We start from the raw sequence: 25,814 nt of genomic DNA on the forward strand, positions 1-25,814 counted from the left end.
CCTCAGTCATTCCTCATTCAGTGAGGATGAAAACAGATGGACAGAACACTGTGCTGCTCCAAACTGCTAAGGCGTGGGTGCAAGGTCCATCAGGCAGAAAAATAGCTCGCTGCTTACTCGATGGAGGCAGTCAGAGAAGCTTCATCCATGAAAACCTAGTGAAGAGCCTGAAGTTACCAGTAATCAGACAAGAGACACTCACTCTTCACACGTTTGGCTCCTCTGTCCCCACAAGGTCACAACGCAACACAGTTAAGGTAATCATGGAGAATGTCTGGGACAGCCAGCAGAGAATTGAAATAGAAGCTGTAGAAACCCCACAGGTGTGCTCAGCTGTGATGAAGGTTCCTGGTGACCAGATTCAACATGAGCTTAAGAAAAGGGGACTGCAACTAGCAGACTTCCCCGGCGATGACGGTGATCCTGAGCTCTCCATCCTGATAGGAGCAGACTACTATTGGCAAATAGTATCAGGAAGGGTGGAGAGACTCACAGAGACATTGGTTGCATTGGAGAGCACCTTTGGATGGTCTGTGCAGGGACCAGTGTCCATGTCAAGTGTCGCAGAGGCTGCCTGCATGTTCATACCACTTGATGAAGACACACTTGTCTCCAAGCAACTGAATGCATTCTGGGAAATTGAGTCTCTGGGTATCACAAGTGTGAAAACACAGAACCCAGCAGAAGAGGAGGCTCTGCAGATGTTCGAAAGAACGACAACCTTCAAAAATGGACGATACCACGTGGAGTTGCCATGGAAACCAGAAAGAGCAGAACTCCAAGACAACTACAGAGTTGCCAAAAGGAGGTTTGAAGGTCTGAAGAGAAGACTAAAGAAAGATGTTACACTGTACAGCAGATACAATGAAGTAGAGGAGGACTACTTAACAACAGAACATGGCAGAGGATGTGCCAAAGGACAACGCAAATGCAGACAATGTGAAATACTACTTACCTCACCACGCAGTTCTCCGAGAGGACAAGGTGACCACAAAATTGAGAGTGGTATTTGATGCGTCGTCCCATGAAGATGGCTATCCATCTCTCAATGACTGTTTACTCACAGGACCAAACCTAAATCCGGATATTCTCAGCCTCCTGATTAGGTTCAGAAAACATGAGATCGCCTTCATGGCAGACATAAAAAAGGCGTTTCTGCAGATATCCCTCGCCGAGACAGACAGAGACGCAGTGAGGTTCCTGTGGCTCTCGGGCCCACCAAATGGAGAACAGGATGAAAGGCTGCGGATGCTGAGGATGACAAGAGTGGTGTTTGGAGCCTCCCCAAGTCCCTTCTTACTCGCCGCTACAATCAGAAAGCATCTGCAAAATTATGAAACCGAACAGCCACAAGTTGTAGAGACAATAAGAGAGTCACTCTATGTTGATGACTTTATTGCAAGCTCACGCACTGTGGAAGAGGCTTACTATGTAACAACCACCGCTAAGCAAATGCTGTCAACCGCAGGCATGGACCTCTGCAAGTGGATGACCAACTCTCCTGAGCTGAAGAGGAAATGGGAGGAGAGCACAACAGACCACACACTGGCGCCAGAGACACCCAGAGCAGTGCTGAAGGTGTTAGGCTTAGTGTGGAGACCAGAGACCGATGACTTCACCCTTGACCTCAGACCGCTAGTGAGCATTCTAAAGCAAAAGAAGAACACAAAGAGGAGCGTTCTACAGTCATCCGCACGTATCTATGACCCGCTTTGGTTCCTGACTCCCTTCACCATCAGAATCAAGTGCATGTTTCAAGAAATGTGGGAGAGAGGACTCTCCAGGGATGAGGAGCTACCACCCGATCTGACTCGAGAATGGCAACAGTGGTGTTTAGAACTGCCCCAGCGACACCAACTCGCCATACCAAGGTGGTACCGAACAGACACGCAGTCAGAGAACAAGCATGCCCTGAAACTACATGTGTTCTGTGACGCCAGTGAAAGAGCTTACAGTGCTGTAGCCTACCTGCAAGGTGAAACTCAAGACGGAGAACCTACAATGAGCCTAGTCGCGTCCAAATCCAGGGTGGCCCCTCTCAAGAAAATGACACTGCCACGCCTAGAGCTCATGGGAGCTGTGATCGGAGCGAGACGAGCAAACAACTTGATGATGACTCTGAAAATGGAACCAATTCAGATAAGAATGTGGACAGATTCTATGATTACGCTGCATTGGATCTGCAGCTCTGCTCAGAAGTGGAAACAGTTTGTCGCAAATAGAGTGACCGAGATCCAGTCACTGACCAACCCAGAGTCGTGGTCACACATTGCAGGAAAGATAAATCCAGCTGACCTCCCCACCAGAGGACACACTGTTGAAAACTTGAAACATAGCCATCTGTGGTGGAATGGTCCCAGCATTGTGACATCAGCCGATCAGTCAGAGGAGACTGATGATGATTATGTTCCAGAAAGGGCGAACACAGAACTCAAGTCGAGTCACCAAGTCACTGTACAGCTTGCTGCAAATGACGCAGACCTCACTGAACCAGTGCTGGAGCTAGCCAGATACAGCAGACTGAAAAGAGTCTTCAGAGTGACAGCCTGGATAAAGAGATTCATAGCAAATGCTCCAACAAAACCAAAGACAAGAGGAGAACTGACTGCTGACGAGCTCTTCGAGGCCGAAAGGTACTGGATCAAGATAACACAACAACAGAGTTTCAGTCAAGAGATCAAACAACTAAAGACAGGAAAGGGCCTCAGGGACTGTAAGATTAAAGAACTCAAGCCATTCCTGGATGAACATGAACTGCTCAGTGTGGGAGGAAGGCTGCAGCAGTCTGACTTCACATTCAGAGAGCAGCACCCATGGATCCTGCCCAGCAAGCATAAATATTCAGAAAGGCTCATACAGTACTGTCATGAGAAGGTGATGCATTCAGGAGTGAGAGACACCCTCGTACAAGTTAGGGAGAGATACTGGATCATGCGCGCAAGGCAGCTGGTCAAGAGTGTTGTGGCAAGATGCACAATCTGCAAAAGATTCAAGGCAAAGGCTGGAAGGCAGATCACTGCACCTTTACCAAAGGACAGAATAACTGAAATCCCCACCATTCGAAGTCACAGGTGTGGATTTTGCAGGACCGCTTTATGTGAAAGCGGAGGATTCTGTAAAAGGGTCATACATCGCGCTATTCACCTGTGCGGTAACCAGAGCCGTACACTTGGAGCTAGTCTCAGATCAGTCAACAGAGACATTCCTGTTAGCGCTGAAAAGATTCATTGCTAGAAGAGGATTATGCAAGGTAATCTACTCAGACCCCGCAAGAACGTTCAAGAGAGCTGATCAGGACTTGAAAGAGCTGTGGAAAGCCATCAAAGACCCTGAACTGCTGCAGTTCTTCTCAGAAAGGGGAATCACTTGGAGATTCATCGCTGAGCGAGCAGCCTGGTGGAGCGGATTCTGGGAGAGGCTCGTCCGATCAGTAAAAACATGCCTGAAGAAAGTTCTTGGAAGAGCTTCACTCAACTTCGAAGAAATGTGCACAGTCCTGACAGAGGTCGAGGCTACACTAAACTCTAGGCCTCTGACCTTTGTGCATAATGAAGTGGATGAGCCACAGCCACTGACTCCAGCTCACTTCCTGGTGGGTAAACGGCTGACCTCTCTACCACCCAAGCCATTCCCAGCTGAAACACAGCACCCAACTGCTAACAAGGCAGAGATCACACGAAGATGGAAGTACAGGCAGAGACTCACAACCAGCTTCTGGAATGCCTGGCGCAAAGATTACCTACTAGACTTGAAGTCAGCACACCGCTGTGACACACCGACACCCACCCCACTGAAAGTGGGTGACGTCGTACTCATTGGAGAAGATCACACACCCAGACAAATCTGGAAACTGGGAAGAATCAAAGAACTGTTTTCCAGAACTGGTCTTGTTAGGTCGTAATCAGTTCGCACTACATCAGGGACTTTGTTGAGGAGACCTATTCAGTTACTGTATTGTCTGGAGATTTAGATGACCAGAGTACTTCTTCGGGGGGAGAATGTTGTAACTTAATAGCTTACAGTTTAAGATGAATGATTGAATCTGTTGATTGATTTAATGCACAGAAAGCTGCTAAAGGTTGTGTTACTGTTTACAGTTAAAAGGAGAGTTAGAAATCCTTATATTTGGTTGTATTCTATCTGATTGATATTGATTTGAGATATGTTTTCTGTTCTATTGCCTAACAAAGGGTTAAGAAACTGAACTACCAGAATGCTTAGCGGCTAAAACAAGAGTTACGCGTTTTCCTTAGGATGAAAAGAAGTGCCGCGTATACGAAAAATGACTAGCATACATGGAGCTGTTGATTGTATGTTTTGTGGTGTTTGCTGAACGTGTAATTCGCTACTGATTTCTCTACATAAAGAAGCCTTTGTTTCATATCCGACGTCCTGCTGTTTATTTTGGAGGTACTTAATCTACAGGGTTCAGTACTTTTCCCCTGTGTCATTCCATTTTAATACACATCACTTCATCTATGGACATCTATGGTTTGATTCTGTGCATGTGTGGATTGCATGGGTTGTTACTGACAGCTGATGAAAAATGTCATGTCTACAGCAGCTTTAGAGATCTATTTACAGAGAGAAAGGCTGACGTGTTCAGTGCTCATTTTACCCACTGTTTATATATATATATATATATACCAGAATAACCTCTAAAGTTTGGCTTTAAATGCTAACATGTAGTTTACTGCAGCTCAGTAATTAAAGCTCTCTATCTGGCAGTACATGCTGAACATGAGGAAAGAGCTAGAGGTTAAACTCCTGCTCCGTTTCAGTGGGCTGGATAATATGTGATACCAGTACCGTGACGTCTCTGTGTGTCATTAATAACATGTTAGTGGAGCCTCTGCACGGCCCTGTGACCTGCTGGATAGGAACCAGTCTCTATGCAGCGTTAGCTCACCTGGTCATTGGTGAGTTAGCTGGGGTTTGGCTGACAAGCTTTCTAAAAGCCGGAGATTCCACAGAGGACAGAGGCTGCAGATCTTCAACACTCTGCCACGAGACTCTGAAGGTCTCTGGGTTCAAGCAGCAGACCCAGAGAGAGTGACCTTCTGTTGCTTCAGCCTGCAGCTCTGCATGGTGAGCATGCAGCTCTGTATGGTGAGCCTGCAGCTCTGCACTGTGAGCCTGCAGCTCTGCATGGTGAATCTGTTCCTGCAGCTCTGCATGGTGAATCTGTTCCTGCAGCTCTGCACTGTGAGCCTGCAGCTCTACACTGTGAGCCTGCAGCTCTGCATGGTGAGCCTGCAGCTCTGCACTGTGAGTCTGTTCCTGCAGCTCTGCATGGTGAATCTGTTCCTGCAGCCCTCTGAACCAATAGGAAACAGGCTTACTGAGTTACTATTCTACCTGCAGTTGTTTCTCTGGTGTCAGAATGTCTTGTGATGTTTGTGAGTTCTTAGAAACTAAACACCACATCATTTAAAATGTGTTGTAACTGTTACTGAGAATAGTAACGGGATTATATTACCCATATTTCAGAAGTACTGCGTTATATTACTGCGTTACAGCAACAAGTAATGCATTACTGTATGCATTACTATATATATAAACATATACGTATATTTAATCTGTTTATGAATCATTTATTGTGGGGATGTATTTACTGGGTATTTATATATTTAATGTGAATGGGTTAGGGTTAGCCTAACCCATTCAATTAAGGTCGAAGCCTTCTTAAAAGGTGGTCATTCTGTGTTTTTGGTGTGTGTGTGGTGGAGGCAACCCTGTCGTGGGGAAGCAAAAATAAAACATATTTCTATTTGAACACCTTTTGGAGTCGTGCGCTTCTCCTCACCTCCTTGACCACTCGGGCATGGTGACAACAACAATAACAATAACAATATCAGACAATTATACAAACGGTATTTCAGCGCTGGTACCAGCCAGGCTAAAAGGAATCCCCAGTTAGACTCACACACACACACACACACACACACACACACACACACACACACACACACACACACACACAGAGTCATCAGTGTGTGTGGACCCCACTCAGCAGAAGGATTAGCACAGATAAGAAGATTTGATGCACAAAGGGAAAGCCCCACTCAAACAGAAATTAGCCAGATCCAGACAGTCTGTGGTGGTTTAATGTGCACTAATGTGCTTGTTTTTGTCCTTGATCTGGTTTTACTGCTCTGTTAAAGGATAACTCCATGCTATAACTCCATGCTATAACGCCATGCTGTAACTCCATGCTGTAACTCCATGCTATAACTCCATGCTGTAACTCCATGCTGTAACTCCATGCTGTAACTCCATGCTATAATTCCATGCTGTAACTCCATGCTGTAACTCCATGCTGTAACTCCATGCTGTAACTCCATGCTATAACTCCATGCTGTAACTCCATGCTGTAACTCCATGCTGTAACTCCATGCTGTAACTCCATGCTATAACTCCATGCTGTAACTCCATGCTGTAACTCCATGCTGTAACTCCATGCTGTAACTCCATGCTATAACTCCATGCTGTAACTCCATGCTGTAACTCCATGCTGTAACTCCATGCTATAACTCCATGTTGTAACTCCATGCTGTAACTCCATGCTGTAACTCCATGCTGTAACTCCATGCTGTAACTCCATGCTGTAACTCCATGCTGTAACTCCATGCTATAACTCCATGCTATAACTCCATGCTGTAACTCCATGCTGTAACTCCATGCTATAACTCCATGTTGTAACTCCATGCTGTAACTCCATGTTGTAACTCCATGCTGTAACTCCATGCTGTAACTCCATGCTATAACTCCATGCTGTAACTCCATGCTGTAACTCCATGCTATAACTCCATGCTATAACGCCATGCTGTAACTCCATGCTGTAACTCCATGCTATAACTCCATGCTGGAACTCCATGCTGTAACTCCATGCTGTAACTCCATGCTGTAACTCCATGCTATAACTCCATGCTGTAACTCCATGCTGTAACTCCATGCTGTAACTCCATGCTGTAACTCCATGCTATAACTCCATGCTGTAACTCCATGCTGTAACTCCATGCTGTAACTCCATGCTATAACTCCATGTTGTAACTCCATGCTGTAACTCCATGCTGTAACTCCATGCTGTAACTCCATGCTGTAACTCCATGCTGTAACTCCATGCTGTAACTCCATGCTATAACTCCATGCTATAACTCCATGCTGTAACTCCATGCTATAATTCCATGCTATAACTCCATGCTGTAACTCCATGATGTAACTCCATGCTATAACTCCATGCTATAACTCCATGCTATAACTCCATGCTATAACTCCATGCTGTAACTCCATGCTATAACTCCATGCTATAACTCCATGCTATAACTCCATGCTATAACTCCATGCTATAACTCCATGCTATAACTCCATGCTGTAACTCCATGCTGTAACTCCATGCTGTAACTCCATGCTGTAACTCCATGCTGTAACTCCATGCTATAACTCCATGCTATAACTCCATGCTGTAACTCCATGCTGTAACTCCATGCTATAACTCCATGCTATAACTCCATGCTATAACTCCATGCTATAACTCCATGCTGTAACTCCATGCTGTAACTCCATGCTGTAACTCCATGAAGTAACTCCATGCTATAACTCCATGAAGTAACTCCATGCTGTAACTCCATGCTGTAACTCCATGCTGTAACTCCATGAAGTAACTCCATGCTATAACTCCATGTTGTAACTCCATGCTGTAACTCCATGCTGTAACTCCATGAAGTAACTCCATGCTATAATTCCATGCTATAACTCCATGCTGTAACTCCATGATGTAACTCCATGCTGTAACTCCATGAAGTAACTCCATGCTATAACTCCATGAAGTAACTCCATGCTGTAACTCCATGAAGTAACTCCATGCTATAACTCCATGTTGTAACTCCATGCTGTAACTCCATGCTGTAACTCCATGAAGTAACTCCATGCTATAACTCCATGTTGTAACTCCATGCTGTAACTCCATGCTGTAACTCCATGAAGTAACTCCATGCTATAATTCCATGCTATAACTCCATGCTGTAACTCCATGATGTAACTCCATGCTGTAACTCCATGCTATAACTCCATGCTATAACTCCATGCTATAACTCCATGTTGTAACTCCATGCTGTAACTCCATGAAGTAACTCCATGCTGTAACTCCATGAAGTAAATCCATGCTGTAACTCCATGCTATAACTCCATGAAGTAACTCCATGCTGTAACTCCATGCTGTAACTCCATGCTGTAACTCCATGCTATAACTCCATGAAGTAACTCCAGCTGTAACTCCATGCTATAACTCCATGTTGTAACTCCATGCTATAACTCCATGAAGTAACTCCATGCTGTAACTCCATGCTATAACTCCATGAAGTAACTCCATGCTGTAACTCCATGCTGTAACTCATGCTGTAACTCCATGCTGTAACTCCATGTTGTAACTCCATGCTGTAACTCCATGCTGTAACTCCATGCTGTAACTCCATGCTGTAACTTCCTGTTGTAACTCCATGCTGTAACTCCATGTTGTAACTCCATGTTGTAACTTCACGTTGTAACTTCACACTGTAAGTTCACACTGTAAGTTCACACTGTAACTTCACACTGTTACTTCACGTTGTAAGTTCACACTGTACTTCACACTGTAACTTCCTGTTGTAACTTCACACTGTAACTTCACGTTGTAACTTCACACTGTAACTTCCTGTTGTAACTTCACACTGTAACTTCACGTTGTAACTTCACACTGTAACTTCACAGCTGTAACTTCACACTGTAACTTCATTTGTAACTTCACCTGTAACTTCACACTGTAACTTCACACTGTAACTTCATGTTGTAAACTTCACACTGCTGTAACCTTCCACACTGTAACTCTCACACTGTAACTTACACCTGTACCTTCACGTTGGTTTTTTGTAATTCACACTGTAACTTACATGATGTAATTCATGTTTAAACATCATGTTGTAAATCACAGCTGTCACTTTTTTTTATTCACCCTGGAACTTTTCCCGATGTTAAAAAAAAAACAATAAATAAATCTATTCCCGCTTTCCCATCTTACTTCACACGTAACCAATATTCACGTTGTAACAACAAACCACCAGACAACACTATCACACTGTAACTTTATTTTTATTTTTATCATGTTTGTCCACCTTCACCTGTAACCCTTTCATTTGGACAACAAACCTATTTTCCACACTGTAACCATTTTTTCCACTCCACTTCATGTTGTAACGTTCAACACTGTAACTTCCTGTTGTCACTTCACACTGTCACTTATCACCTGTAACTTCACGTTTTTTGTACTCAACACAGTAAACATTCATGTTGCGTCAACCTCACTTGAACTTCCGTTTGTAACTAACACTGTAACTATCATGTTTGTAATTCACTCTGTAACTTCAACTGTAACTCCCGTATTTTTGAAACTTCACTCTGTACCTTCCGTTGTAACATCACACTTGTCACATCAAGTTGTCAAATCACACAGAACTTCACGTGACACTTCACACTGTAACATCCAGTTTGTAACTTACACTCAGTCACTTCACACTGTAACTTTACACACTGTAACTACACACTTTTACATTCACCTTCTAACTTCACACTGACACCTTCACACTTCGTACACTTCCCACTGTCACTTCCCACTGTACCTTCACACTGTACATCCCCCCTGTGTTAACCTTCACCCGTAACCTCAAGAGTCACCTTCACTCTGTCAACCATTCCACTGTAACGTCCCATTTTAACTTACACCGGTAATTTCACACTGTAACTTCACACTGTAACTTCACACTGTAACTTCACACTGTAACTTCACGTTATAACTTGTGCAGTTTAACAGCGTAGGGTGACTCCTGTCTCCTTCCTGTTTGTGTTCAGACTCAGCGAGCGTGGATCGAGAGAACCTTCCAGAAGAGAGAATGTATGCAGATAATTCCCAGCAAAGACCCCAGCAGGTACTGCTGCAGATCCAGAGTATGGGTGGGGGGGGGGTGGGACCGGCCGGGGAGGTGAGGTGGGGCCGGGGGGTATGGGGGGGCGAGGCGCGGTGGGGGGGGGGGGGGGGGTGGGGGGGTCGGGGCAGGGCTCACCCATCAGTCAACACATTATTCAAACATATAACACGTTAGTCTTTGAACCAGTTCAGGAGAACAGATAATACATCCTCAGCTCCCTGACTGATGACATCATGCTGTCCCCATTTCTCCGATATCCTGATAACCATCACAGCTCCCAGTATCCCCCCCCCCCACTCATCAGTCTCAGGCTCCCTGCTGTCCCTCTGCTGCTGATGAAAGGTATTTTGTGTCGTTGTTGTTGTTGTTGTTGTTGTTGTTGAATTTCAGGTGCGGCTGTGGTCAGCTGGTGTCGCAGCACTCGTCGGTCCAGGGGTGGGCCCTGAGGATGGGGGGGGCCCTGTGGTGAAGTTGGAGGCCCCTGCAGAGAGATGGACCCCACGAAGCACACGCAGAGCTCCAGCACTGACGCATATGGACTCATTGAGTTCCAGGGCGGGGGGCACGTCAACAAGGCCATGGTAAAATCACACACACTATGACATCACTGTCATATAGTATATATCCTTATATTTCATACTCTATAATACTACATATCATACTCTATAATACTACATATCATACTCTATAATACTACATATCATCTCTATAATACTACAGTATCATACTCTATAATACTACATATCATACTCTATAATACATACATACTCTATATACTCATATCAACTCTATATAATACATATCATACTCTATAATACTACATATCATACTCTATAATACTACATATCATACTCTATAATACTACATATCATACTCTATAATACTACATATCATACCTCTAATAATACATATCATACTCTATAATACTACATATCATACTCTATAATACTACATATCAAACTCTATAAATACTACATATCATACTCTATAATACTACATATCATACTCTATAATACTACATATCATACTCTCTAATAATACATATCATACTCTATAATACTACATATCATACTCTATAATACTACATATCATACTCTATAATACTACATATCATACTCTATAATACTACATATCATACTCTCTAATAATACATATCATACTCTATAATACTACATATCATACTCTATAATACTACATATCATACTCTATAATACTACATATCATACTCTATAATACTACATATCATACTCTATAATACTACATATCATACTCTATAATACTACATATCATACTCTATAATACTACATATCATACTCTATAATACTACATATCATACTCTATAATACTACATATCATACTCTCTAATACTACATATCATACTCTATAATACTACATATCATACTCTCTATAATACTACATATCATACTCTATAATACTACATATCATACTCTCTAATAATACATATCATACTCTATAATACTACATATCATACTCTATAATACTACATATCATACTCTATAATACTACATATCATACTCTATAATACTACATATCATACTCTATAATACTACATATCATACTCTATAATACTACATATCATACTCTATAATACTACATATCATACTCTATAATACTACATATCATACTCTCTAATACTACATATCATACTCTATAATACTACATATCATACTCTATAATACTACATATCATACTCTATAATACTACATATCATACTCTATAATACTACATACATACTCTATAATACTACATATCATACTCTCTAATACTACATATCATACTCTATAATACTACATATCATACTCTATAATACTACATATCATACTCTATAATACTACATATCATACTCTCTAATACTACATATCATACTCTATAATACTACATATCATACTCTATAATACTACATATCATACTCTATAATACTACATATCATACTCTATAATACTACATATCATACTCTCTAATACTACATATCATACTCTATAATACTACATATCATACTCTATAATACTACATATCATACTCTATAATACTACATATCATACTCTATAATACTACATATCATACTCTATAATACTACATATCATACTCTATAATACTACATATCATACTCTATAATACTACATATCATACTCTATAATACTACATATCATACTCTATAATACTACATATCATACTCTATAATACTACATATCATACTCTCTAATACTACATATCATACTCCATAATACTACATATCATACTCTCTAATAATACTACATATCATACTCTATAATACTACATATCATACTCTCTAATAATACATATCATACTCTATAATACTACATATCATACTCTATAATACTACATATCATACTCTATAATACTACATATCATACTCTATAATACTACATATCATACTCTCTAATAATACATATCATACTCTCTAATAATACATATCATACTCTATAATACTACATATCATACTCTCTAATAATACATATCATACTCTCTAATAATACATATCATACTCTATAATACTACATATCATACTCTCTAATACTACATATCATACTCTCTAATACTACATATCATACTCTCTAATAATACATATCATACTCTATAATACTACATATCATACTCTATAATACTACATATCATACTCTATAATACTACATATCATACTCTATAATACTACATATCATACTCTCTAATACTACATATCATACTCTCTAATAATACTACATATCATACTCTCTAATAATACTACATATCATACTCTATAATACTACATATCATACTCTATAATACTACATATCATACTCTATAATACTACATATCATACTCTCTAATACTACATATCATACTCTCTAATAATACTACATATCATACTCTCTAATAATACATATCATACTCTATAATACTACATATCATACTCTCTAATACTACATATCATACTCTATAATACTACATATCATACTCTATAATACTACATATCATACTCTCTAATAATACATATCAAACTCTCTAATACTACATATCATACTCTCTAATAATACTACATATCATACTCTATAATACTACATATCATACTCTCTAATAATACTACATATCATACTCTATAATACTACATATCATACTCTATAATACTACATATCATACTCTCTAATACTACATATCATACTCTCTAATAATACTACATATCATACTCTCTAATACTACATATCATACTCTATAATACTACATATCATACTCTCTAATATACATATCATACTCTCTAATAATACTACATATCATACTCTATAATACTACATATCATACTCTATAATACTACATATCATACTCTATAATACTACATATCAAACTCTATAATACTACATATCATACTCTATAATACTACATATCATACACTATAATACTACATATCATACTCTATAATACTACATATCATACTCTATAATACTACATATCATACTCTATAATACTACATATCATACTCTATAATACTACATATCATACTCCTCTAATACTACATATCATACTCTATAATACTACATATCATACTCTATAATACTACATATCATACTCTATAATACTACATATCATACTCTATAATACTACATATCATACTCTATAATACTACATATCATACTCTAATTACTACATATCATACTCTATAAATACTACATATCATACTCTATAATACTACATATCATACTCTATAATACTACATATCAAACTCTATAATACTACATATCATACTCTATAATACTACATATCATACTCTATAATACTACATATCATACTCTATAATAATACATATCATACTCTATAATACTACATATCATACTCTATAATACTACATATCATACTCTCTAATAATACTACATATCATACTCTATAATACTACATATCATACTCTATAATACTACATATCATACTCTAATACTACATATCATACTCTATAATACTACATATCATACTCTATAATACTACATATCATACTCTATAATACTACATATCAATACTCTATAATACTACATATCATACTCTATAATACTACATATCATACTCTAGAATACTACATATCATACTCTATAATACTACATATCATACTCTATAATACTACATATCATACTCTATAATACTACATATCATACTCTATAATACTACATATCATACTCTATAATACTACATATCATACTCTATAATACTACATATCATACTCTATAATACTACATATCATACTCTATAATACTACATATCATACTCTATAATACTACATATCATACTCTATAATACTACATATCATACTCTATAATACTACATATCATACTCTCTAATACTACATATCATACTCTATAATACTACATATCATACTCTCTATAATACTACATATCATACTCTCTAATACTACATATCATACTCTATATACTACATATCATACTCTATAATACTACATATCATACTCTATAATACTACATATCATACTCTCTAATACTACATATCATACTCTATAATACTACATATCATACTCTAATACTACATCATACTATACTACATATCATACTCTCTAATACTACATATCATACTCTCTAATACTACATATCATACTCTCTAATACTACATATCATACTCTATAATACTACATATCATACTCTCTAATACTACATATCATACTCTATAATACTACATATCATACTCTATAATACTACATATCATACTCTATAATACTACATATCATACTCTCTAATAATACTACATATCATACTCTTTAATACTACATATCATACTCTATAATACTACATATCATTACATTTCATATTGACATATTGGTTGTGTTTCAGTACATCCGGGTGGCGTACGACTCGAAGGCGGACTCGCTGCTGCACCTGATGGTGAAGGACTGGCAGCTGGAGCTCCCACCCTCCTCATCTCAGTTCACGGGGGCCTGCAGAACTTCGAGCTACCCCCCAAACTGAAGCAGGTTTTTGGGAAAGGCCTGATCAAAGCGGCGGTGACAACCGGAGCCTGGATCTTCACCGGGGGGGTCAGCACGGGTAACCCAGCACTCCTCACTTCTAATACTCTGAGGTTTACATACTTCAGTCCATCTGAATATCAATATACTTTGGCACTCTCTACTTTCACATATATCAGTCTAACGCTGTGACTGAGAATGACTCAGCAGTTGGAGAGAAGGGTATTTTCAGAAACAGAGCCTTCTCAGCTGAGTTTCCGGTTCATCTCGTGGTGACAGCAGAGATTAGGATCAAGGATTTTATGTTACAAAGTGAAGGGGATGCATGTCCTGTGTCACAATGAAAACCTTTATAAACCCCCTCCTGATCTCTGTGTTTCAGGGGTGATCCGTCATGTTGGGGACGCTCTAAAAGATCACTCGTCAAAGTCCAGAGGGAAGGTCTGCGCCATCGGCATCGCCCCGTGGGGAATCATCGAGAACAAGGAAGACCTCATCGGCAGAGACGTGAGACCCTAGCAACACGGTGACATTATAAATACACAATCCATACGGCGGGACGATACCATACCATAATACTTCACTGTCAGATCAGACGTTTTTATGGCATCACAGCAGTTCCATTTTCAACTACAACTAGTATTAAAATATTAAGATCAGATATAAGGAACATTTAACATAGCATCACATTCACTGAAAACTTCTCGAGACCCTGGGACTCACCTGTGTTTGATTAAAGATGTGCTGCTGCTTACGTCACCTTATCGTAACACAAGGACCACAGTGTGTCAGGCTTTCAATTCTACCTCTGGAACATCCAACAACCGTCCACCAGTGTTGTAGTACTCGAGTCTGGGACTCGGACTCGAGTCCGACTCGTGAGCTAAATTTAGAGACTCGTGACTTGACTTGGACTTGAGCACTAATGACTTGAACTCGGACTTGGACTCGTGCATTCGGACTCGCAATGACTCGAAAGGACTCGACTTTGTTATTCAAACCCTGAGGTCGGCGAATGCGCCGGCGCATTTTCGCACGTTTTTGATATGTTTCTATTAACATTTATGCCGTAGTACGGTGTAGAGTTGTTGCCGGAATTGGTAGACTCCGATTTCCGATGCATTCTCCCGCAAGATCGTATGTGATTCACAGCCGGAGCTAGGGGCCAATAATAGAGCTTGACACACACATCTTTGTGAATGGTGTGTGAGTCAAGCTCTCTTATTCACCCTTTCAGTGCATATGAAAGCTCACAGCGCCGGTCGTTAGGACACGCCTATGAGCTGTGGGACCACAGTTATTGTTCTTCTGAAGTTTAACAACACAGGGTTTCCCAAACAGACTTCACGTGGGCGGGCCGCCCAGGTTTATTAGGAGCGACCGTTAATAAACCTGGGTGGCCGTTAATACACCTGGGCGACCGTTAATACACCTGGGCGGCCGCTAATACACCTGGGCGACCGTTAATACACCTGGGCGACCGTTAATACACCTGAGCGGCCGTTAATAAACCTGGGCGACCGTTAATATACCTGGGCGACCGTTAATACACCTGGGCGACCGTTAATACACCTGAGCGGCCGTTAATACACCTGGGCGACCGTTAATACATCTGGGCGGCCGTTAATCCACCTGAGCGGCCGTTAATACACCTGGGCGGCCGTTAATACACCTGGGCGGCCGTTAATACACCTGGGCGGCCGTTAATACACCTGGGCGACCGTTAATACACCTGGGCGGCCGTTAATCCACCTGAGCGGCCGTTAATAAACCTGGGCGGCCGTTAATACACCTGGGCGGCCGTTAATACACCTGAGCGGCCGTTAATACACCTGGGCGACCGTTAATACACCTGGGCGGCCGTTAATCCACCTGAGCGGCCGTTAATAAACCTGGGCGGCCGTTAATACACCTGAGCGGCCGTTAATATACCTGGGCGACCGTTAATACACCTGGGTGGCCGTTAATACACCTGGGCGGCCGTTAATACACCTGAGCGGCCGTTAATACACCTGGGCGACCGTTAATACACCTGGGCGGCCGTTAATAAACCTGGGCGGCCGTTAATACACCTGAGCGGCCGTTAATATACCTGGGCGACCGTTAATACACCTGGGTGGCCGTTAATACACCTGGGCGGCCGTTAATACACCTGGGTGGCCGTTAATACACCTGGGTGGCCGTTAATACACCTGGGCGGCCGTTAATACACCTGAGCGGCCGTTTATAAACCTGGGCGGCCGTTAATACACCTGAGCGGCCGTTAATATACCTGGGCGACCGTTAATATACCTGGGCGACCGTTAATACACCTGGGCGACCGTTAATATACCTGAGCGACCGTTAATACACCTGGGCGACCGTTAATATACCTGAGCGACCGTTAATACACCTGGGCGACCGTTAATATACCTGAGCGGCCGTTAATATACCTGGGCGACCGTTAATATACCTGAGCGGCCGTTAATATACCTGGGCGACCGTTAATACACCTGGGCGGCCGTTAATACACCTGGGCGACCGTTAATACACCTGGGCGACCGTTAATATACCTGTGCGACCGTTAATATACCTGGGCGACCGTTAATACACCTGGGCGACCGTTAATACACCTGGGCGACCGTTAATACACCTGGGCGACCGTTAATACACCTGGGCGACCGTTAATACACCTGGGCGACCGTTAATACACCTGGGCGGCCGTTAATACACCTGGGCGACCGTTAATCCACCTGAGCAGCCGTTAATACACCTGGGCGACCGTTAATACACCTGAGCGGCCGTTAATAAACCTGGGAGACCGTTAATATACCTGGGCGACCGTTAATACACCTGGGCGGCCGTTAATATACCTGGGCGACCGTTAATACACCTGGGCGGCCGTTAATACACCTGAGCGGCCGTTAATACACCTGGGCGGCCGTTAATACACCTGAGCGGCCGTTAATATACCTGGGCGACCGTTAATACACCTGGGCGACCGTTAATATACCTGGGCGACCGTTAATACACCTGGGCGGCCGTTAATACACCTGGCCGGCCGTTAATACACCTGAGCGGCCGTTAATACACCTGGGCGACCGTTAATACACCTGAGCGGCCGTTAATACACCTGGGCGACCGTTAATACACCTGAGCGGCCGTTAATATACCTGGGCGACCGTTAATACACCTGGGTGGCCGTTAATACACCTGGGCGGCCGTTAATATACCTGGGCGGCCGTTAATACACCTGGGTGGCCGTTAATACACCTGGGTGGCCGTTAATACACCTGGGCGGCCGTTAATACACCTGAGCGGCCGTTTATAAACCTGGGCGGCCGTTAATACACCTGAGCGGCCGTTAATATACCTGGGCAGACTTGGAATTGGCTCGGACTTGAACACTGGAGACTTGAACCTGGACTTGGACTCGAGGCATAGTGACTTGACTACAACACTGCCGTCCACTATAACTTCTGCAAATTCCAAGCCAACTTCCGGAAGCTCCCCAGAAGCTTCTCATGGATTCAAAGATCTTTTCAAACGTCATGTTTTAATATTTTAATAACAGTTGATCATCATTATGTCAGTATTTATGTGAGGTATATTCTCTAATGCACTGGAGGCGACTGTAGCTGCTGCTCACACCACGCCAAAGCCTTTGAATGTTTAAGACAGTGTATGGGTGAATATGTGCACTGCTGGTTTCTTCACACTGAACCTTTTCTGCAGGTGAGCCGGCCCTATCAGTCCATGGCCAACCCGCTCAGCAAGCTGTCGGTTCTGAACAGCAGCCACTCTCATTTCATCCTGGCCGATAACGGGACGCATGGGAAGTACGGCGCCGAGGTGCGCCTCCGCCGGCAGCTGGAGAAGCACATCTCTCTGCAGAAGATCAACACTCGTGAGTCCCACGTTAGCTCACTGCTAGCAGAACTTTTGCTACAGTGAGGGAACTGATGTCTGTTCAAATGCACTACAGTGAGTGAGGGAGTATAACACACGTAGACCTGAGCCAGGGCAGGCTAGGTCATGGAGCAGTGCTCAGGATCATGTGACCTGTGGGTTTCCCTTTGTCATCCTATGCCTGGAGCTGCGTGAGGCAGGGACGGCGAAGGGAGGCCCAGCCGTTACTACCTTCAGCTCTAGACCACCAGGAGCACCAGGAGCACCTGAAACATCTGAGACACCTGAGACACCTAAGATCCTTGAGACACCTGAGACACCTGATACATCTGAGACACCTGAGACACCTGAGACACCTAAGACCCTTGAGACACCTGAGACACCTGATACATCTGAGACACCTGAGACACCTAAGACCCTTGAGACACCTGATACACCTGAGACACCTGAGACACCTAAGACCCTTGAGACACCTGAGACACCTGAGACATCTGAGACATCAACATATTGAAGACCTCAGTCCATTAAACTTATTTTTACTGACCAAGTGTTTCCTTCAGGTCTGGGTCAGGGGGTCCCGGTGGTGTGTCTGATTCTGGAGGGGGGTCCTAACGTCATCTCCATCGTGTTGGAGAGTCTGAGAGAGGAACCTCCGGTCCCCGTGGTCATCTGTGACGGCAGCGGCCGAGCCTCCGATATCATCTCGTTCGCACACAGATACTGCGGGGAGGACGGGTGAGGAACCAATACCTGAGAGTCCACTAACACAGGGTCAATTAACACAGAGTCCACTAACGCAGGGTCCACTAACACAGGGTCCACTAACACAGGGTCCACTAACAACGGGTCCACTAACACAGGGTCCACTAACACAGGGTCCACTAACACAGGGTCCACTAACAACGGGTCCACTAACACAGGGTCCACTAACACAGGGTCCACTAATGCAGGGTCCACTAACGCAGGGTCCACTAACACAGGGTCCAATAACACAGGGTCCACAAACACAGGGTCAATTAACACAGGGTCCACTAACACAGGGTCCACTAACACAGGGTCCACTAACCTGAGGGTCCACTAACACAGGGTCCACTAACACAGGGTCCACTAACCTGAGGGCCCACTTACACAGGGCCCACTAACACAGGGTCCACTAACACAGGGTCCACTAACACAGGGTCCACTAACAAAGGGCCCACTAACACAGGGTCCACTAACACAGGGTCCACTAACACAGGGTCCACTAACAAAGGGCCCACTAACACAGGGCCCACTAACACAGGGTCCACTAACACAGGGCCCACTAACCTGAGGGTCCACTAACACAGGGCCCACTAACACAGGGCCGACTCACACAGGGTCCACTAACCTGAGGGTCCACTAACACAGGGCCCACTAACCTGAGGGTCCACTAAGACAGGGCCCACTAACACAGGGTCGACTAACACAGGGTCCACTAACACAGGGTCCACTAACCTGAGGGTCCACTAACACAGGGCCCACTAATACAGGGCCGACTAACCTGAGGGTCCACTAACACAGGGCCCACTAATACAGGGTCCACTAACACAGGGTCCACTAACACAGGGTCCACTAACACAGGGTCCACTAACACAGGGTCCACTAACCTGAGGGTCCACTAACACAGGGTCCACTAATACAGGGTCCACTAACACAGGGTCCACTAACACAGGGTCCACTAACCTGAGGGTCCACTAACACAGGGTCCACTAATACAGGGTCCACTAACACAGGGTCCACTAACACAGGGTCCACTAACACAGGGCCCACTAACACAGGGTCCACTAACACAGGGTCCACTAACACAGGGCCCACTAACACAGGGTCCACTAACACAGGGTCCACTAACACAGGGCCCACTAACACAGGGTCCACTAACACAGGGCCCACTAACCTGAGGGTCCACTAACACAGGGTCCACTAACACAGGGTCCACTAACACAGGGTCCACTAACACAGGGTCCACTAACACAGGGCCCACTAACACAGGGTCCACTAACACAGGGCCCACTAACACAGGGCCCACTAACCTGAGGGTTCACTAACACAGGGTCCACTAACACAGGGTCCACTAAAACAGGGTCCACTAACACAGGGTCCACTAACACAGGGTCCACTAACACAGGGCCCACTAACACAGGGTCCACTAACACAGGGTCCACTAACACAGGGCCCACTAACCTGAGGGTCCACTAACACAGGGCCCACTAACCTGAGGGTCCACTAACACAGGTTCCACTAACACAGGGTCCACTAACACAGGGTCCACTAAAACGGTCCACTAACACAGGGCCCACTAACACAGGGTCCACTAACACAGGGTCCACTAACACAGGGCCCATTAACCTGAGGGTCCACTAACACAGGGTCCACTAACACAGGGTCCACTAACACAGGGTCCACTAAAACAGGGTCCACTAACACAGGGCCCATTAACCTGAGGGTCCACTAACACAGGGTCCACTAACACAGGGTCCACTAACACAGTGTCCACTAACACAGGGTCCACTAACACAGGGTCCACTAACACAGGGCCCACTAACACAGGGTCCACTAACACAGGGTCCACTAACCTGAGGGTCCACTGACACAGGGACCTCTAAGAGTATTGTGTCTCCTTTTAACCACCACTTACTTTCTCCTTTGGTGCTTAATACATGTTTTTATAATCCTTTTCCTCCTCTTCTTCCTTTTCCTCCTCATCTTCCTTCTCCTTCTCCTTCTCCTCCTCCTCTTGCTCATCCTCTTCCTCCTCCTCCTCCTCCTCCTCCTCCTCCTCCTCCTCCTCCTCCTCCTCCTCCTCCTCAGGTTGCTGGGTGACAGTGAGAAGGACCAGCTGCTGGTCACCATCCAGAAGACGTTCACTTACAGCCGCAGCCAGGCGCAGCAGATCTTCCTCATGGTGATGGAGTGCATGAAGAAGAGGGCTCTGGTAGGCCAGCATGTTAATTATTTCCATTGTGATGGGTTCCCTGCTATGGATCCTGGGTAATGTGGTCTTTATGTAACGGCACATTAACGTGGTGACGCTCCTAATGGAGATTGTTCTGTGACCCAGGTTGGCCATTTATTTATTTAATCCCACAATCCTTTGCTGCCTCTGAAAAGCTGGCCCCTCATCCACTTCAGCCAGATTATAGAGACCTGCAGAGATTATTGAATACTATAACGGGTCCTGTAGCTGAGGGAGGAGGGGTTCAAACAGCAGAACAGATCAGGTTAGCTTAGCATGTAGCTAAAGGTGTGTGTGTGTGGGGGGGGGGGGGTCTAGATCACGGTGTTCAGGATGGGCTCAGAGGGACAGCAAGACATCGAGATGTCCATCCTTACGGCTCTGCTCAAAGGTGACTCCCTGGTCAAAATATAAATAAATAAAACCCCTCATCAATGTCTGCAGAGTGTTTACACTGTGTGTTCGTGTGTGTGTGTGTGTGTGTGTGTGTGTGTGTGTGTGTGTGTGTGTGTGTGTGTGTGTGTGTGTGTGTGTAGGGACTAACGCCTCGGCCTCTGATCAGCTGAGTCTGGCTCTGGCCTGGAACAGAGTGGACATCGCCCGCAGTCAGATCTTCGTCTACGGACACCACTGGCCCGTGAGTGGAGATCTGTTTGAGTGTAGATCTGTGTGGTTCTGGCCCAATTCCAAACCGCCCCACACATCCTACCCCTCAGTTTGCACGTTTGCGCGGAGTGTCCATCACATTCAGTGCGTTCCAAACCAACAAGTGTGGAGGGGGGGCGAGATTATCAAAACCCTCCAACAGTGAGTCCGCATCAATCCTGACTTAACCTGCTGCTCTACCGGACAGGACCCCCAGCTGGTAGGGTCAGCTGGTCCTGAAACACGCCGTTAACCAACATTTCAAACATTCCCTGATAAACTGCACAGCAAGAGGGACCTGACATATCTTCATACAGACACTCCTTCATGTTCCCCGTCTGGAACTCAGGATCATATCCAGAGTCTAGAAAACAGTGAAACAGTGAATGTGGGAATTCTATTATAAAGTGGTGGTTATTTACAGCCTGTTGCAAAGAAGAAGCAGCTCCTAGACTTCAGATTTAAAAGCTAAAACACGTTTACAAAAAAGAAAGGCCAATACAGTTTTTGTAATGTTTTATTTCGTTTATTTTTTTATTTTTTTAGTCCAAGAGATGCTGATCAAAACCATTGTTAAAAATAAGTTAATAAGTTACTCCCCACCTGAGAGGAGCCTCGTTCAGCTGCAAGTGAGACTACAAACAGAGTTCAGTGTGCAGGAGGTGGAATGGGTAGGTTGTGGTTTGGAATTGGGCCACATATCTGTTAGAGCATAGATCTGTTAGAGCACACATCTGTTAGAGCACAGATCTGTTAGAGCATAGATCTGTTAGAGCATAGATCTGTTATAGTATAGATCTGTTATAGTATAGATCTGTTAGAGCATAGATCTGTTATAGTATAGATCTGTTAGAGCATAGATCTGTTATAGTATAGATCTGTTAGAGCATAGATCTGTTAGAGCATAGATCTGTTATAGTATAGATCTGTTAGAGCATAGATCTGTTAGAGCATAGATCTGTTATAGTATAGATCTGTTAGAGCATAGATCTGTTATAGTATAGATCTGTTATAGCATAGATCTGTTATAGCATAGATCTGTTAGAGTATAGATCTGTTAGAGCATAGATCTGTTAGAGTATAGATCTGTTAGAGCACACATCTGTTATAGCATAGAGCTGTTATAGCATAGATCTGTTAGAGCATAGATCTGTTAGAGCATAGATCTGTTATAGCATAGATCTGTTATAGCATAGAGCTGTTATAGCATAGATCTGTTAGAGCATAGATCTGTTAGAGCATAGATCTGTTATAGCATAGATCTGGTAGAGCATATATCTGTTAGAGCATATATCTGTTAGAGTATAGATCTGTTATAGCATAGATCTGTTAGAGCACAGATCTGTTAGAGCATAGATCTGTTAGAGCATAGATCTGTTATAGCATAGAGCTGTTATAGCATAGATCTGTTAGAGCATAGATCTGTTATAGTATAGATCTGTTAGAGCATAGATCTGTTATAGTATAGATCTGTTATAGCATAGATCTGTTAGAGCATAGATCTGTTAGAGCATAGATCTGTTATAGTATAGATCTGTTAGAGCATAGATCTGTTATAGTATAGATCTGTTATAGCATAGATCTGTTATAGCATAGATCTGTTAGAGTATAGATCTGTTAGAGCATAGATCTGTTAGAGTATAGATCTGTTAGAGCACACATCTGTTATAGCATAGAGCTGTTATAGCATAGATCTGTTAGAGCATAGATCTGTTAGAGCATAGATCTGTTATAGCATAGATCTGGTAGAGCATATATCTGTTAGAGCATATATCTGTTAGAGTATAGATCTGTTATAGCATAGATCTGTTAGAGCATAGATCTGTTATAGCATAGAGCTGTTAGAGCATAGAGCTGTTATAGCATAGATCTGTTAGAGCATAGATCTGTTATAGCATAGATCTGTTATAGCATAGATCTGTTAGAGCATAGATCTGTTATAGCATAGATCTGTTAGAGCACACATCTGTTAGAGTATAGATCTGTTATAGCATAGATCTGTTAGAGCATAGATCTGTTATAGCATAGATCTGTTATAGCATAGATCTGTTATAGCATAGATCTGTTAGAGCATATATCTGTTATAGCATAGATCTGTTATAGCATAGATCTGTTATAGCATAGATCTGTTAGAGCATAGATCTGTTAGAGCATATATCTGTTATAGCATAGATCTGTTATAGCATAGATCTGTTAGAGCATAGATCTGTTAGAGCATAGATCTGTTAGAGTATAGATCTGTTAGAGCATAGATCTGTTAGAGCATAGATCTGTTAGAGTATAGATCTGTTATAGTATAGATCTGTTAGAGCATAGATCTGTTAGAGCATATATCTGTTAGAGCTTAGATCTGTTATAGCATAGATCTGTTAGAGCATAGATCTGTTAGAGCATAGATCTGTTAGAGCATAGATCTGTTATAGCATAGATCTGTTAGAGCATAGATCTGTGAGAGCACATATCTGTTAGAGTATAGATCTGTTAGAGTATAGATCTGTTATAGCATAGATTTGTTAGAGTATAGATCTGTTAGAGCATAGATCTGTTAGAGCATATATCTGTTAGAGCATAGATCTGTTATAGCATAGATCTGTTAGAGCATATATCTGTTAGAGCATAGATCTGTTATAGCATAGATCTGTTAGAGCATAGATCTGTTAGAGCATATATCTGTTAGAGCATAGATCTGTTATAGCATAGATCTGTGAGAGCACATATCTGTTAGAGTATAGATCTGTTAGAGTATAGATCTGTTATAGCATAGATTTGTTAGAGTATAGATCTGTTAGAGCATAGATCTGTTAGAGCATAGATCTGTTAGAGCACACATCTGTTAGAGCATAGATCTGTGTGGTATAGATCTATAGTCTATAAGTGTGTGTTGGTGTGTTTGCAGCCGGTGAGGCCCTCAGCCATGGACCGGCCGAAGAGTCCGGGAATCCAACGAGCGGGAGGGATGGGAGGGGGTGGGGGGGGGGGGGGAGGGGGTGTGGCGAAGGGGAAAACCCGTGGGAAAAAAGGAAAAGGAGGAAAAACCAAACCGGAGCCTCCGGAGGAGACAGACCCAAGGAAACTAGAGCTGCTCAGTTGGGTGAGATTGTTATTATTATCATTGTTATTATTATTATTATTACAGTCAAGAACAGCCGAACCAGGAGCTGGTCCCTGGTCAGCCTGAACCAGCACTCACTGTAAGTTCTGTACTCCTGGCAGGTGAACTCTCTGGAGCAGGCCATGATGGATGCTCTGGTTCTGGACCGGGTGGACTTTGTAAAGCTGCTGATTGAGAACGGAGTGAACATCCATCACTTCCTCACCATCCCCCGCCTGGAGGAGCTCTACAACACGGTCACACACACCTTTCGATATC

The 25,814-nt window shown here is 42.9% G+C and overlaps 1 protein-coding gene across 1 annotated transcript in view; it reads left to right on the plus strand.

Annotated features, from left to right (window-relative positions):
* The first annotated feature begins 263 nt into the window (after positions 1-263).
* The window catches only part of LOC134862848 (transient receptor potential cation channel subfamily M member 1-like), a 62,856-nt gene continuing 37,305 nt past the window's right edge, over positions 264-25,814 (plus strand). Inside the window, 16 exon segments of the mRNA XM_063880947.1 lie at positions 264-816; positions 1,067-2,874; positions 9,883-9,959; positions 10,350-10,378; positions 10,381-10,455; positions 10,458-10,540; positions 14,804-14,873; positions 14,876-15,016; positions 15,320-15,444; positions 18,652-18,823; positions 19,386-19,560; positions 21,655-21,778; positions 22,118-22,190; positions 22,336-22,436; positions 25,341-25,535; positions 25,658-25,792. Of these exon segments, the coding sequence (XP_063737017.1) occupies positions 264-816; positions 1,067-2,874; positions 9,883-9,959; positions 10,350-10,378; positions 10,381-10,455; positions 10,458-10,540; positions 14,804-14,873; positions 14,876-15,016; positions 15,320-15,444; positions 18,652-18,823; positions 19,386-19,560; positions 21,655-21,778; positions 22,118-22,190; positions 22,336-22,436; positions 25,341-25,535; positions 25,658-25,792 (3,936 nt within the window).

Source organism: Eleginops maclovinus, chromosome 4 (assembly GCF_036324505.1).
Source record: "Eleginops maclovinus isolate JMC-PN-2008 ecotype Puerto Natales chromosome 4, JC_Emac_rtc_rv5, whole genome shotgun sequence".
NCBI lineage: Eukaryota > Metazoa > Chordata > Actinopteri > Perciformes > Eleginopidae > Eleginops > Eleginops maclovinus.